The sequence below is a fragment of the Microcaecilia unicolor genome, chromosome 3, assembly GCF_901765095.1.
Source record: "Microcaecilia unicolor chromosome 3, aMicUni1.1, whole genome shotgun sequence".
In the NCBI taxonomy this organism is placed as follows: Eukaryota; Metazoa; Chordata; class Amphibia; order Gymnophiona; family Siphonopidae; genus Microcaecilia; species Microcaecilia unicolor.
In genome coordinates, this window is record NC_044033.1 from 240788498 (window position 1) to 240804260 (window position 15763).

The 15763-nt window shown below is 43.0% G+C and overlaps 1 protein-coding gene across 1 annotated transcript in view; it reads right to left on the reverse strand.

Annotated features, from left to right (window-relative positions):
* Positions 1-15763, reverse strand: part of LOC115464498 (vomeronasal type-2 receptor 26-like) — a 46749-nt gene that overhangs the window by 21523 nt on the left and 9463 nt on the right. The window contains exons 3-4 of the mRNA XM_030194865.1: positions 9522-10310; positions 7062-7289 (exon numbers count right to left, since the gene is read on the reverse strand). Coding sequence (XP_030050725.1) covers positions 7062-7289; positions 9522-10310 — 1017 coding nt within the window. The remainder of the gene's footprint in view (positions 1-7061; positions 7290-9521; positions 10311-15763) is intronic.

Here is a 15763-nt window from a genome sequence, read left to right on the forward strand (position 1 = left end):
CTGGAACGGGAAACAGCACACAGACAATCCAATGCAGCCAGCACACAGAAACAGAGACAGAACTAACTCAGAAAGAACAGACGGAAGTCAGCTCAGAAGCTGACTACCGGAAATAGGGTGAGTCTGAGAGGAGTCACGACCACAGACGTGACACAAACTGCTTTTACTACATTCTCTGGCAATGAATTCCAGAGTTTAATTACACGTTGAGTGAAGAAATATTTTCTCTGATTCATTTTAAATCTACTACTTTCTACCTTCGTTTCATGCCTCCTAGTCCTAGTTTATATGCGCCATGGCTGGTATAAGGGGTGTGGCTAATGTGGGTGTGGCTACAATAGGGGTAGAGCCATATGTGGTGACCCTGCCCATAATGAGGACCGACACCTTTTTTTCTACAAAAAAGCACTGTATATATATATATATATAAGTATTGCCATACTGGGACAGACCAAAGGTCAATCAAGCCCAGCATCCTCTTTCCAACAGTGACCAATCCAAGTCACAAGTACATGGCAAGATTCCAAAACAGTACAATAAATTTTATGCTATGTATTCTAGAAATAGACAGTGGATTTTCCCCAAGTACATTTTAATAATGGTCTATGGACTTTTCCTTTAGGAACTCATCCAAACTGCTTTTACTACATTCTCTGGCAACGAATTCCAGAGTTTAATTACACGTTCAGTTAAGAAATATTTTCTCCGATTCATTTTAAATCTACTACTTTCTACCTTCATTTCGTGCCTCCTAGTCCTAGTATTTTGGAAAGAGTAAACAGCCGATTCACGTCCACCCATTCCACTCACTCATTATTTTATAGACCTCTGTCATATCTCCCCTCAGCCGTCTTTTCTCCATGCTGAAGAGCCCTAGCCACTTTATTTATTTATTTATTTATTTGTAGCATTTGTATCCCACATTTTCCCACCAATTTGCAGTCTCAATGTGGCTTACATTTGCCGTACTGGCGACTGCCATTTCCGGTAACAGAATTACATTTGGTATTGCATTAAGGTGCATACATACATGATAAGGAAGAATACATTATGGTGATAGATTGGAATGTAACATATGCTAGATCATCAAATACAGAGAAATCGTTTTCGATATAAGGATTAAAGTGGTATTGCATTAAGGTGCATACATACATGGTAAAGAAGAATACATTATGGTATTTCACGTAGGTTCCAGAGTAATAGTTTAGTTTGTAACATTTGTTAGGTCATCAATTATATAAAAATAATTTTCGACATTAGTATTAAAGTGGTATTGCTTGTCCGTTGATAGTAATGAGGTTGGTCAGTCAAGTGATAAGAGTTCGGTTCCTTCTGGTTCACAATCATTCTTATTATTTTAATGGTTTGGATGGGTATTTATGGTATTCCTTCTTGAACAGGTCAGTTTTCAGTAGCCTTCGGAAGATAGTTAGGTCTTGCGTTGTTTTTATGGCCTTCGGTAGTGTGTTCCATAGTTGTGTACAAATGTAGGAGAAGCTGGTTGCGTATGTGGATTTGTATTTTAGTCAGTGGTGTGCTGTTAAATTTTTAACAACAGGCTCTCTCCCCGGTCCACCTCGGCACCCCCCCCCCCCGTCCACCACTGCACCTCCCCCCAACCACCTCTGTGCCCCCCTGTCCACCTCTGCACCCCCCCCCCCCCAAATTGCAGAGCTGGCTATAGCCCGGGGGTGGGGCAATGCATTACTCTCTCCAGGAAAAAAAATTAAATGATCCCAGGTTCCAATCTAATTCATGTTTAATGTGGGATAAAATGCCATAAATAAGTAAATAAATATAAACTTTTAATGTTGAGCACCTGATTCTCAAAGTGAACATATTCCAAACACTATAATGAAAATAAAATGATTTTTTTTCTACCTTTGTTGTCTGGTGACTGTTTTTCTGATCATGCTGGCCCAGTATCCGATTTTAAGAAACAAGATGGCAAGCGATCCGCAAAATCCAACGTGGAGACAAACAAAGCAGATCAATCAGTGATATGGTTCAAAACTTTATTTTCAGAGATTCGCCCGACACAGACTGTGTTTCGCCCACAAGGGCTGCGTCAGGGGCTAATAGTCCAAGCAGGACATGAGATTGAAACGTAAAAAACCTGCAGGGTGCTTTCCTCAGTCAAGATGAGGACATCAGCTCAATGCACAGGGTAAGTCTCTGGTCGCATCTCTCAGCTGCTGGAAAATGCGACCAGAGACTTACCCTGTGCATTGAGCTGATGTCCTCATCTTGACTGAGGAAAGCACAGTCTGTGTCGGGCGAATCTCTGAAAATAAAGTTTTGAACCATATCACTGATTGATCTGCTTTGTTTGTCTCCAGTATCCGATTTTGCTGCTATTTGTCCTCTTAACTCCGTTTCCAGGGCTTCCTTTCCATTTATTTCTTTCCTCCTTTCTTCTTCATTTCTGGTCCTCAGCTTCTGCCTATTTTCTTCATCCATGTGCAGTTTTTTGCCTCTCTTCCTTTTCCCTTATCTCATCTCCTTCCTCACTCTTCTCTCCCCTCCATCCATGTCCAGCATTTCTTCTCTCTCCCCTCCTCTCCCCTGTCCTGCATGCACCCATGTCCAGCAGTGACCCTTCTCTCCCCTGCATGCACCCATGTCCAGCAGTGACCCTCCTTTCCCCTGCCCTGCATGCACCCATGTCCAGCAGTGTACCCTCCTCTCCCCTGCCCTGCATGCACCCATGTCCAGCAGTGACCCTTCTCTCCCCTGCATGCACCCATATCCAGCAGTGACCCTCCTTTCCCCTGCCCTGCATGCACCCACCCATGTCCAGCAGTGACCCTCCTTTCCCCTGCCCTGCATGCACCCATGTCCAGCAGTGTACCCTCCTCTCCCTTGCCCTGCATACACCCATGTCCAGCAGTGTACCCTCCTCTCCCCTGCCCTGCATGCACCCATGTCCAGCAGGAACCCTTCTCTCCCCTGCATGCACCCATGTCCAGCAGTGACCCTCCTTTCCCCTCCCCTGCATGCACCCATGTCCAGCAGTGTACCCTCCTCTCCCCTGCCCTGCATGCACCCATGTCCAGCAGTGACCCTTCTCTCCCCTGCATGCACCCATGCCCAGCAGTGACCCTCCTTTCCCCTGCCCTGCATGCACCCATGTCCAGCAGTGTACCCTCCTTTCCCCTGCCCTGCATGCACCCACCCATGTCCAGCAGTGACCCTCCTTTCCCCTGCCCTGCATGCACCCATGTCCAGCAGTGTACCCTCCTCTCCCTTGCCCTGCATGCACCCATGTCCAGCAGTGACCCTCCTCTCCCCTGCATGCACCCATGTCCAGCAGTGTACCCTCCTCTCCCCTGCCCTGCATGCACCCATACCCAGTGACCCCCTCCATCCACCCATGCCCAGCAGCGACTCCCTTTTCCCCCCTGCCACCCCCTCCCGAGTTGTTTCACGAATTCTTCTCCTCCCTCCCTCCCTCCCGATCCGGTCCCTCACCGCCCGCTTGTTTTTTGAATTCTTCAGGGCAGGCAGTCTTGCCTGCCCGCTTCCAGCGCTGACTGTCCTCTCTTGCCGATTCGTGCTTCAAAATGGCCAACGAGACTTCAGGCGAAGTCTCGCGAGGCCGCCTCTGGAAGTCTCGGCGGCCATTTTTAAAGCGCGAATCGGCAAGGGAGGACAGTCAGCGCTGGAAGTGGGCAGGCAAGACTGCCTGCCCCGAAGAATTAAAAAAACAAGCGGGCGGTGAAGCAGATCCAGAGGGAGGGAGGAGGGAGGGAGGAGAGCCAGAGCCGGCTCGCTATTTTCAACAACCGGCTCGCAAGCCGGAAGAAAATTTAACAACCGACTCTTGCGAGCCAGTGCGAGCCGGCTCCAGCACACCACTGATTTTAGTCCTTTACAGTTGGGGTAGTGTAGATTGAGGAATGTGCGTGCTGATCGTTTTGCGTTCCTAGTAGGTAGGTCTATAAGGTCTGACATGTAGGTCGGGGCTTCCCCGTGTATAATTTTGTGGACCAGGGTGCAAACTTTGAACGCGATTCATTCTTTTAATGGGAGCCAGTGTAGTTTTCCTCTTAGGGGTTTAGCACTTTCGTATTTCGCTTTCCCAAATATGAGTCTAGCTGCTTTGTTTTGAGCTGTTTGAAGTTTCTTAATGATTTGTTCTTTGCATCCGGCATAAATGGCGTTACAGTAGTCTAGGTGGCTTAGCACCATTGATTGTACTAGGCTGCAGAATATTTCCCTTGGGAAGAAAGGTTTAATCCTTTTAAGTTTCCACATTGAGTGGAACATTTTCTTTGTTGTATTTTTCGCATGGTCTTCAAAGTGTGAGATTTCAGTCAATTGTGACTCCCAGAATTTTTTGACTATCAGGGAGCCTGGAAGGGTGTAATCCGGGGTGTTTATGGTATTGTGTTTATTTGTGTTATATTGTGAGGATAGGATGAGACACTCACGTCTTTTCTGCATTTAGCTTTAGTTGGAATGCGTCCGCCCATGAGTTCATTATTTGGAGGCTGTGTTTGATGTCATTTGTGATTTTGGTTAGATCGTGCTTGAACGGGATGTATATCGTGACATTGTCTGCATAGGTGTCATCATTAAGTTAAAAAGGGTTGGTGAGAGTGGTGATCCTTGTGGTACTCCACATTCGGGTTTCCAAGGTGTTGACGTTTTTGAATTTGAAATCACTTGATAAGTTCTAGTTGTTAAGAAGCCTTTGAACCATCTTAGTACGTTTCCTCTAATCCCGAAGTAATCTAGGATGTTCGAGAGTATTTGATGGCTGACCATGTCAAACGCGCTGGACATGTCAAATTGTAGGAGCAGCACATTGTTTCCGGTTGCAATTAATTGTTTAAATTTGGTAATGAGAGTGGTTATCACTGTTTCAGTGCTATGGTTGGATCAAAATCCTGACTGTGATTCATGTAATATTGTGAATTTGTTTAAGTAGTTGGTAAATTGCTTGGTTACCATACTTTCCATTAGTTTGACTATCAGGGGGATGGATGCTACTAGTCAATAATTGGTTGTGTCGCTTAATTTTTTCTTTAGGTCTTTGGGTATAGGTGTAAGAAGTATGTTTCCTTTGTCCTTGGGGAACAGTCCGTGTTGTAACATGTAATTCAAGTGTGATGTGAGGTCTGTTATGAAGCGTTTGGGGGCGGACCTCATTAGATTGCTGGGGCATATATCCAGTTTGGAGTGGGTTTTAGAGAATTTGTTGATTGCTTGAGTGATGGATTCTTCGGTTAGTAGATCGAAGTTAATCCAGATTCGATCTGCTGGTTATTCATCGGGAGTTGGGTCAAGGCAATCCATGAATTTTTCGTGATCAGTATTATTAAGTGGTAACGTGGATCGTAGTTGTATTATTTTCTCATTGAAGTATTTGGCAAGGTTGTCTGCCGATGGGGTGTCTGTGCTGGTTGTGGTCACCAGTGTAGTGTCTATTAGTTTATTCACGAGTTGGTAGAGTTTATGTGTGTCTTTGTAGTCTGGCCCTATTTTGGTTTTGTAGTATGTTCTCTTAGTTTGCCTTATTGAGTATTTGTATTTTCTTTGTTGTTGTTTCCATGCATTGAGTGTCTGTTCATCTTTTATTTTCTTCCATGCTCGCTCAAGTCTCCTAACATGTGTTTTTAGTAGTTTCAGTTCTTTGTTGAACCAAGGTATTGAGTTTTGTCTTCGTGTAGTCCTTTTTTGTAATGGTGCAACTTTGTCTAGTGTGTTCCTACATCTGTCGTCCCAATTTAGTAGACAATGTTTGGAATCTGTTTGTTCTGTCCATAGGGAAGTCATCCCATCCCCTTTATCATTTTCGTCACCCTTCTCTGTACCTTTTCTAATTCCACTATATCTTTTTTGAGATGCGGTGACCAGAATTGAACACAATATTCGAGGTGCAGTCACACCATGGAGCGATACCAAATGCATTATAACTTCCTCATTTTTGTTTTCCATTCCTTTCCTACTAATACTTAACATTCTATTTGCTTTCTTAGCCACTACTGCACAATGAGCAAAGGGTTTCAATGTATCATCAACGATGATGCTTAGATCTCTTTCCTGGTCGGTGTCTCCTAATGTGGAACCTTGTATTTATTTAGTATTTATTTAGATTTTGCTCACACCTTTTTCAGTAGTAGCTCAAAGTGAGTTACATTCAGGTACACTGGGTATCTCTCTGTCCCTCAAGGGCTCGCAATCTAATTTCATACCTGAGGCAACGGAGGGTTAAGTAACTTGCCCAAGATCACAAGGAGCAGCACTGGAGACTTGAACCAGCCACCTCTGGATGTCAAGACTGGTGCTCTAACCACTAGGCCACTCCTCTACTCTTACTTAACTATAATCCGGGTTTCTCTTTCCAACATGCATCACTTTTTCACCAGTGGAGTAGCTACGGGGGGCCACGGGGGCCTGGGCCACCGTATTGGCTCTGGGGCCCCCAGTTTGGCTGGCGGGGGTCCCCAGACCCACCAGCCAAGGCCTTTGTCCCACACTGGTCTTACATTGCCTGGCGCCCAGTACCACCTCCAGTGCTACGCATGCTCACCCCATTAAAACCAAGCATGCTCGCGCATTACAAAGTTCTATAGGAGAAAGAGAGAGAGAGGATCACAAAGATCTGGCATTCCCATTGATTCCTTTAAGGATGGGAGGGGATAATTGTAGTGGTGGGAAGTAAACTCTTGCATCTCTACACTTACCAGAAATTTATACAGCTAATGTTAGGAGCATATGGAAGATTAAATAGCAATTTTCAAAGGCTTTGGTCTTTCTAGCTAAGTCTTTACTTAGTCAACTAAATCAGTTTGAAAACTAGCCTTCTCCTGTCTAATCTAGTTTCTTTTTGACCCTTTCTAATATCCTCTTTCAGAATTGTTCTTATTTTCAATTTTCTCTGAACATAAATATTCATGCCTTTATCAATTCAAAACCTATTGGCAAGGTCTACTGCTTTATTTCTGCTTCATTTAAAATTGAGATAATCCAGTTACACAGCTGCAGTTAATAACATGCATGATGCTACATGATCCAGAGCCTTTCCTCATTCTCTAATGTTTCTTAAATCTGACCTGGGTGAATGAACTCTCCCATACAATTGCCTTCTCATTGATGATGAAATCCTGCCCTTGGGAAGCATAAGGATTATAACTTCCAACAATTTCATGATGCACTAATCCATTGGGCAGATAGACCGGGTTTATAATATTGTAGCCAGTGTTCAGGTCTCTATTCTCATTAAAAAAGATCTCTTCATCCAGATTGTTCTTAAAGTGGACGTTCTTCAGATGATGATGAAGCTAAAAATGATAATTTCAATAGTGAACTTATCTGTCAAGTTAACTGCCAAGTTCAAACATATTTCTGTTGATATACACAGTCTACCAGATTTTAGAGACTGGATGTAGTTCTCTAGGTATTGGACCCTTTCCAAGAGCCGTGGAGGGGCATAATCGAATGGGGCCGTCCATCTCTAAGGGTGTCCATCTCCGAGGACGGCCTCGGGAAGGGGCGGAGCCAACCGTATTATCGAGCAAGATGGGTGTCCATCTTTCGTTTCGATAATACAGTCGGGAACGGCCAAATCTCAACATTTAGGTCAACCTTAGAGATGGTCAACCTAAATGTTGAGATTGCCGGATTTAGAGATGGCCGACCTTGGTTTTCGCCGATAATGGAAACCGAGGCAAGCCATCTCAAAAACAACCAAATCCAACCCATTTGGTCATGGGAGGAGCCAGCATTCCTAGTGCACTGATCCCCCCTCACATGCCAGGACACCAACCGGGCACCCTAGGGGGCACTGCAGTGGTTCAGAAATTGCTCCCAGGTGCATAGCTCCCTTACCTTGGGTGCTGAGCCCCCCAAAACCCACAACTGTACAACAGTACCATAGCCCTTAAAGGGTAAAGGGGGGCACCTACATGTGGGTACAGTGGGTTTTGGAGGGCTCCCATTTACCACCACAAGTGTAACAGGTGGGGGGGGGATGGGCCTGGGTCCGCCTGCCTGAAGCGCACTGCAGTACCCACTAAAAACTGCTCGAGGGACGTGCATAGTGCTGTGATGGAGCTGGGTATGACATTTGAGACTGGCAAAGAGGCTTTTTTCATTTTTTTTGGGTGGGAGGGGGTTGGTGACCACTGGGGGAGTACGGGGAGGTGATCCCCGATTCCCTCCGGTGGTCATATGGTCAGTTTGGGCACCTTTTCAAGGCTTTGTCATGAACAAAAATGAATCAAGTAAAGTCCGCCAAATGCTCATCAGGGCCGCCCTTTTTTTTTCCATTATTGGCCGAGGATGGCTATCTCTTAACCACGCCACCCTCCCACCTTTGGGGTGTGATTTAGAGATGGGCATCCTCGGCCGATAATGGAAAAAAGAAGGGCGTCCCTGATGAGCATTTGGCTGACTTTACTTGGTCCATTTTTTTTTCATGACCAAGCCTCGAAAAGGTGCCTGAACTGACTAGATGACCACCGGAGGGAATCGAGGATGACCTCCCCTTACTCCCCCAGTGGTCACTAACCCCCTCTCACCCCCCCAAAAAATTTTTAAAACATTTTTTCCAGCCTCGATGCCAGCCTCAAATGTCATACCTAGCTCCATCAAAGCAGTATGCAGCACCCTGGAGCAGTTTTTAGTGGGTACAGTGCACTTCAGGCAGGCGGACCCAGGCCCATCCCCCTCTACCTCTTACACTTGTGGTGGTAAATGTTCAGCCCTCCAACCCCCCCAAAAACCCACTGTACCCACATGAAGGTGCCCCCCTTCACCCGTTAGGGCTGTGGTAGTGGTGTACAGTTGTGGTGATTGGGTTTTTGGGGGGGTGGTTGGAGGGCTCAGCACAGCAGGTAAGGGAGCTATACACCTGGGAGCAATTTGTGAAGTCCACTGCAGTGCCCCCTAGGGTGCCCGGTTGGTGTCCTGGCATGTGAGGGGGACAAGTGCACTATGAATACTGGCTCCTCCCATGACCAAATAGCTTCGATTTGGTTGATTTTGAGATGGGCGTCCTCGGTTTGCATTATCGCCGAAAACCGAGGACAACCATCTCAAAAACGACCTGAGGATGACCATCCTAAGGTTGACCTAAATTTCATGATTTGGGCGTCCCTGACCATATTATCGAAACGAAAGATGGACCCCCATCTTGTTTGGATAATATGGGTTGCCCCGCCCCTTTATGGGGCCATCCTGCAAGGACGCCCTCGTGACAACTTGGGCACCCCTGTTCGATTAGGACCCTCTTTATATAAAATTAGGGGGAATATGTGGCAAAAAGATGAAAAGAATGACATTAGTCATGCTTTGTATGTTTTCCCCAATTCATTTCCCACTTCTTTAGTTATTCTTCTTGTAAAGGATCTGATCATAGAAAGCATTGTGTGACTATGGGGATTCAGTGTATCTCTGGGATCATAGAGTCTCCAGTGTACTCGGCCTCCTTTTCCTCAAAGTCTTTCCTTTCACATTTGGTTTCTCTCACTTTCTTTTTCTTCTGAATAACACAACATAACAAATGATGTTACCTTCCATGGCAAATAATCAGATAATTTCCACATTTCTCTACTCCTTGTGGTGATGTTTCTAGAGCCAGACATGAGCATGTCATGCAGTGCGTGTGCCAGGGCATACACAGCGTTATATACACTAATGCTCTTCCCAATGTCGTTGGTATTACAGGGTCGAACGTTTGACAATTTTACATCAGAACTGCAGGATCTTTTGATGTATTTTGGACACTGGCTGTCACACAGGCCTGTCCACCACTTCTTAGTAAAATGATCACTTGGAAGCAGGGTAAAGTTCACCTCTTGGATAAATTTTGTAAAGCTTGGGATCTTCTTCTTTACAATTGAAAATGATAAGGTGTTGTTCTTTATATAAGATTTTTGATCACCTTTAAAGAAGAAATTCAGTTTAGTTTTGGTGATCAAGACCTTCCCAGGGATCATCACAGATGTGACTAGATGGAATTTATTTTCTGCATTAACATAGAGAATGATCACTTTGGCTGATGACATGTAGATGATCAATTGTAATCGAAATATTTCCTCTGCTATCATGTAATTGCTCAGACTGAAGATTTCTATGAATGCAATGCAGCCACCATTCTGCTCAATCCCTTCTCTCAGGATCTGAATCGCCCTCAGGCTGCTATAATCATTGGATGCAATGATACCAACCCAGGTCCAGCCAAAATGCTTCAGTGACCTGATAATCCCAGCACAGAGGTGCAGTTCATTGGGGACAGTCTGGTATAAAAAAGGAAACTTAACTGTGTCACTCATTAGAAGACTCTGCGAGATAAAACTGATCTGTACAAAAATAATAATAATAATTAGTACATCATCATCTTTGCCACTGTGAGATCAAATCTTAAATAATTTCTAGAAACTTTTAAGCTCCTACATTCAGGTGATTGTTCCACTTTGCCCTGGTGTGGGGTCCTACATCCTGACTAAATAATAACATTTATGCTGTGGCCCATAGTCTGTGGTTCATACTGGTTGGCATGCACCCAAAGAGCCATGACCAAAATGGCTGGTCTCACACCTTTGAAGCCCCTTCAGAGCCCGTGAGGAACAAAAAGCATGCCACTCTGTTCACCTTCAAGGGAAAATGGAAAGGGGACAAAGGCAGGACTCTACAACTTGCTGCTGAAAAGGGACCTATGGACCAGCACGTTAGATTTGCAATGCTGGCTTTACCTTCAAAGTCTATGAGTTTGCCTTCTTCTCCCAATGTCTCCCTTTCTTCTGGGGTCCGAACCCCACCCCTATAACCTGCTGTTTTCTAAAGGTTGGCTGACGTTCTTAGAGGACAGGATGCTGCCACAAGGAGTTCCTCTCTAATTCCTCAGTTCCTGGTAAGGAGATTGGACAGACTGCCCAGGTTAAGATACCTTCATCAGTTTCTTTTTTGGTGTCTACTCCTATTTCCTCTGTTAAGACCAATCAGCAGGAAGTTTTATTAAAGGATTTGCTGATAGCAATTAATAAAATGGATAAATCACTGCATAAAAATGTATCTTCCTTTGTGAAGTTTACAGAGGAAGCTGTTGCAAAATTTAATGTTAATGAGTCTATACTTAAAATATTTGAACAACGGTTAGACAAGGTGGAATCTCAGATGACTTCTACTCAATCAGCTGTTTCTGCAATTACCAATGATTGTCTTGTCATTCATTTATGAATGGAGTCCTTGGAGAACATGTCTTGGGCCCTAAATGTAAGGTTTTTAAATTTTGCTGTTATAATTTTTTTGACTCCTTAGAAATTGATAAAATTTATTTGAAGGAGTAACTACTGAGGTAATTAAATTTGCTGATGATACAGAGTTATTCAAAATTGTTAAATAGAGAGAGGATTGTGAAAAATTAAAAGAGGACCTTACAAGATTGGGAGACAGGGCGTCTAAATGGCAGATGACTTTTAATGTGAGCAAGTGCAAGGTGATGCATGTGGGAAAGAGAAACCTGAATTATAGCTACTTAATGCAAGGTTCCACGTTAGGAATCACCAACCAAGAAATGGATCTCGGCGTCATTGTTGATGATACGTTGAAACCTTCTGCTCAGTGTGCTGTGGCGGCTAAGAAAGCAAACAGAATGTTAGGTATTATTAGGAAATTAATGGAAAACAAAAATGAGGATGTTCTAATGCCGTTGTATTGCTCCATGGTGCTACCGCACCCATGGTCACAGCATCTCAAAAAAGATATAGTGGAATTAGAAAAGGTACAGAGAAGGGCGACAAAAATGGTAAAGGGGAAGGGACGACTTCCTTATGAGGAAAGGCTGAAGTGGCTAGGGCATTTCAGCTTGGAGAAAAGAAGGTTGAAGGGACACATGATAGAGATCTATAAAATAATGAGTGGAGTGGAACGGGTAGACGTGAATCATTTGTTTACTCTTTCCAAAAATATTAGGTCTAGGGGGCTGTAATGGAATAGAATTTTAAAGACTGTTTTTCAACCCTGTCTGAACCGACCAGTGCACTCGGGGTCTGTATTGCTGATTAGAAGTAATTCTGTTTGAAAATGATTGTTTAACACACTCTGAAATCTTGTCTTTGACCGAAAGTAACTTTTCTTGGACTGCAGGAGATAAGACACAGTTCTAACTAATTTGGTATGCAAAGGGGAGGGTGGCACTGGTTTCCCAAGACCAGCTTGGCCACCTGAACTTGGGAAAGCATGTGATCATGTTACCACAGATGTAAGCAGAGAAGTATTCTATGATTGATTTTCCTTAGCTCCGAACATGAGCTCAGGCTAATAAAAAGGGAGGGCTGTCACAGTGGAGTTGGGGTTCATCTGTGAGTAACGTACGGACTACACAGAGATATGTTCCTGGTCTAAAGCTCCTAGCTCTCACGCTGCGTGAACCGGGTCCCCCCCAGCTGTTGTTAAGAGCCTGGATAATGGAGAACCAGTGATGATTGTATGTATAGTGTAATTATTGTTTATATAGCAAATCAGGGTGTTTGCTTCTTTTCCTGGTCTAAAGAACTCTTTGCATTGCTTAGATGTAGAGACCAGTGATGTCATGATTGTTTATACAGCTAACCATTGTGTTTCTATAGCTAATTACTGTATATGTGCTAACCATTACTGTATATATATGTATATTAACCAATTGTAGAATCTAGCTTCCTCTAATAAAGGTTTCATTTACTCATTACAAATCCAAAAGAATCCATGGTAATTATTGGGTAGTCTGTGTTAGTGAGACAGGCTGTAAATCTATAGCAGATCAGGGGCATGCAATGAAGCTACAAAGTAGTAAATTTAAAACAAATCAGAGAAACATTTTCTTCACTCAATGTGTAATTAAACTCTGGAATTCGTTGCCAAAGAATGTGGTAAAGGCGGATAGATTAGCGGGGATTAAAAAAAGTTTGGACGGCTTCCTAAAGGAAAAGTCCATAGACCTTTATTAATATGGACTTGGGGAAAACTATTGCTTGTTGCTAGGATAAGCAGCATAAAATGTACTTTTTTTAGGATCTTGCCAGGTATTTGTGACCTGGATTGGCCACTGTTGGAAACAGGATGCTGGGCTTGATGGACCTTTGGTCTTTCCCAGTATGGCAATACTTATGTACTTATGTACAGTTGACGTTTGAAACTGTTTCAGATAGTTTACATTTGTCTAGGTATCTTGAGTCTTCTCATGAACCTATTACTAAAAGAGCTAAGTTTTTGGTATCTTTCCAGAAAGAGGAACATGAATTTGTAATTATGCAAGCTTATTTTTCTAAACAGAATGCTCCTTTCTTTTGGCAGACTATTAGGATGCTCCCAGATGTTGCCAGACCCACGCAGTTGAGGCGTAAAGCTTATCTTCACCTAAAAACTAGGGTTTTAGTAGCAGGGGCATCTTTGTAAAATTTCCAATGCATGTGCCTGCTAACACTTGAGAGAATAATTCTTTTGACCCGATTTACATGGAAACTTTTTGTTAGAAAAGGAGAAAGTTTAATTTCTTATTTATTTATTTCTTTGATCTGTATGAGCAAGATATAATTAATGTTTATGGTGCCTGATTGTTCTTTGCAATGGTTTTCTTCTTTTTAAATTTTGGTATAATTGCTGTCTCCCAGTTATCTGTGTGACGTGGACTTGTATACACCTGTCTTTATTTTGTAATTTTCATTTCAGAATTGTTTATTTTTTTTAAAGTATGTTACTGAATATGTTTATTTGTAACATATGTAATCCCTTATTATAATGGGGATATTATAAACATCATGGAAGAAGTCTCCAGAGTTACTGGGGGGTGGGATGGATTAGAACAGATGGTAAGAGATCCTGCCCAAGGAGTGTTTTTGAGGTAGCTGTAGAGGGAAATGTTTGAGAGATTAGAAAGACACTAGGAGTAGCGTTTTCGATTTGATGTTTAAGTCAGACTTTGGAAGTTTTGCGCTAAACATACCATATCTGAATAGAAAATATACCCATTTTTGAAAAAAGTAAAACGTCTATCTGGTTTGTTTGTTTTTTAAATACAAGTAGCATATTTTTGTACTCTCTGTGTTACCTTTTTGGTTGATTTTCGAAAAAAAGTTCAGGTGAAAAATGTAGAAAATCAAGCCATTGGGATGTAAGTGGGGATGCATTCTCTGTAGACCGGCCACACAGACACCCAGGAGAGCAATGGGGAACCATAGGGGGCATTGCACTGGACTTCATATAAAAGCTCCCAGGTACACGTCTCACCTTTCCTCCCTTATCTCCTCAGCCCTCCAAAACCCACATAAAAAATCAATGCATCCAATGCCCTACACTTGAAAGACCAACGAACACACTCAACAGACTCCCCCTCCTTTCCTCATATGATTACCTAACTTTTCTGTACTCAGATTTTGTTCTTTTATTTGTTGACTGTTTTATTGAAACCTGCTTTGACCAAAGGCCTTTGCAATGGTTGTACAGCAAATACCAAACAAACTATAAACTGTACAACACTACGATAGTCCTTGTAGGTGAGGGAGTCACCTATATATGGGTACTGTAGGGTCTTGGTGAGCTTTGGAGGGATCACACTTTCCACCACAAGTGTAAGGTAGATATGGGCCTGGGTCCTCCTCTACAGTGCACTGCACAGGCCACTAGATGACTCCAGGGACCTGCTTTCTGCGCTAATGCACCTGGCTATAACATCTGAGACAATCACAGAGGCATGGTAAATACTTTTTTTATTCACATCTTTGGGGAATGGTAGGGGGTCATCCCTAATTTCCTACAGTAGTCATGTGGTCATTTAGGGCACCTTTTTGTCCCTTATTTGTTCTAAAAACAGACCTAGAACAAAACATTAACTTTTTCAACCTAAACGTTTTTGTTTTGCGCCATTACCGCAATAAAACACCCATTTGTTAGGCACGACCTAAGCCCCACCTCCACAGTGCCCCGACATGCCCCCTTGTGATTTGGATGCACCTCAGATCAATTGCATAGATAAACATCTGCAAAATAGGTTTCAAAAATAACGATTTAGAGGTTCTGAAAAGAAATTTACCAAATGCTGCTTTATAACACTTTTTGGATATTTTTCTCTTTTGAAAATGAGCCTCTAGGTGTCACAGTATTGAAAGGATCTGGCAAGAGGTAAAAGAAAATAGGACGTGAGCCTCTACTGACACCTATTTAGTAGGCGAAAGGACTCAGGCACTAACCATGCGTTAATTGGTTGGCGTGTGAAGAGCAAGTGTTCCTTTGCTAATTAGTTAACGCAGCTTCATTACTATGCATTAACCCCCAGATTTTAAATGTCATGCCCAAACATCCTCACTCAACTTTGTGTATACGTTGAGTAATGAGCATCAGTAATTGGGTTCTGACAACCAATTATTGATATTAATTGGCAGTATTAAAAATTTGTGTGCGCATCTCACTGCCTGCTATTCTATAAAGTACGGTACTTAACTTAAATCACAGGCATAAGTACAGTGCCCCAAATGTTAGGTGCGGGATCCACACCAGATACAATTCTATAAAGGGTGTGTTCCCTGTATATAATAGTGTTCAGTACTCAGTTTTATCAGCACCAAATGTTCAGTGCTATATTTTTAATTTCCGCCTTATTGATTAGCGCAGGAATCGCATGTGAGCTCTTACCACCTAATTTTTTTAATGGCTGCACACTAATGGCAACATTAACACATGGTCATTAATGGAAAAATTAGAAAAAAGCCATTTTTAGGGAACACTTTCATGCAAGGGCATGCTAGCTCCATTTTCTTTCTTTTTTTGAAAATATCTTTAT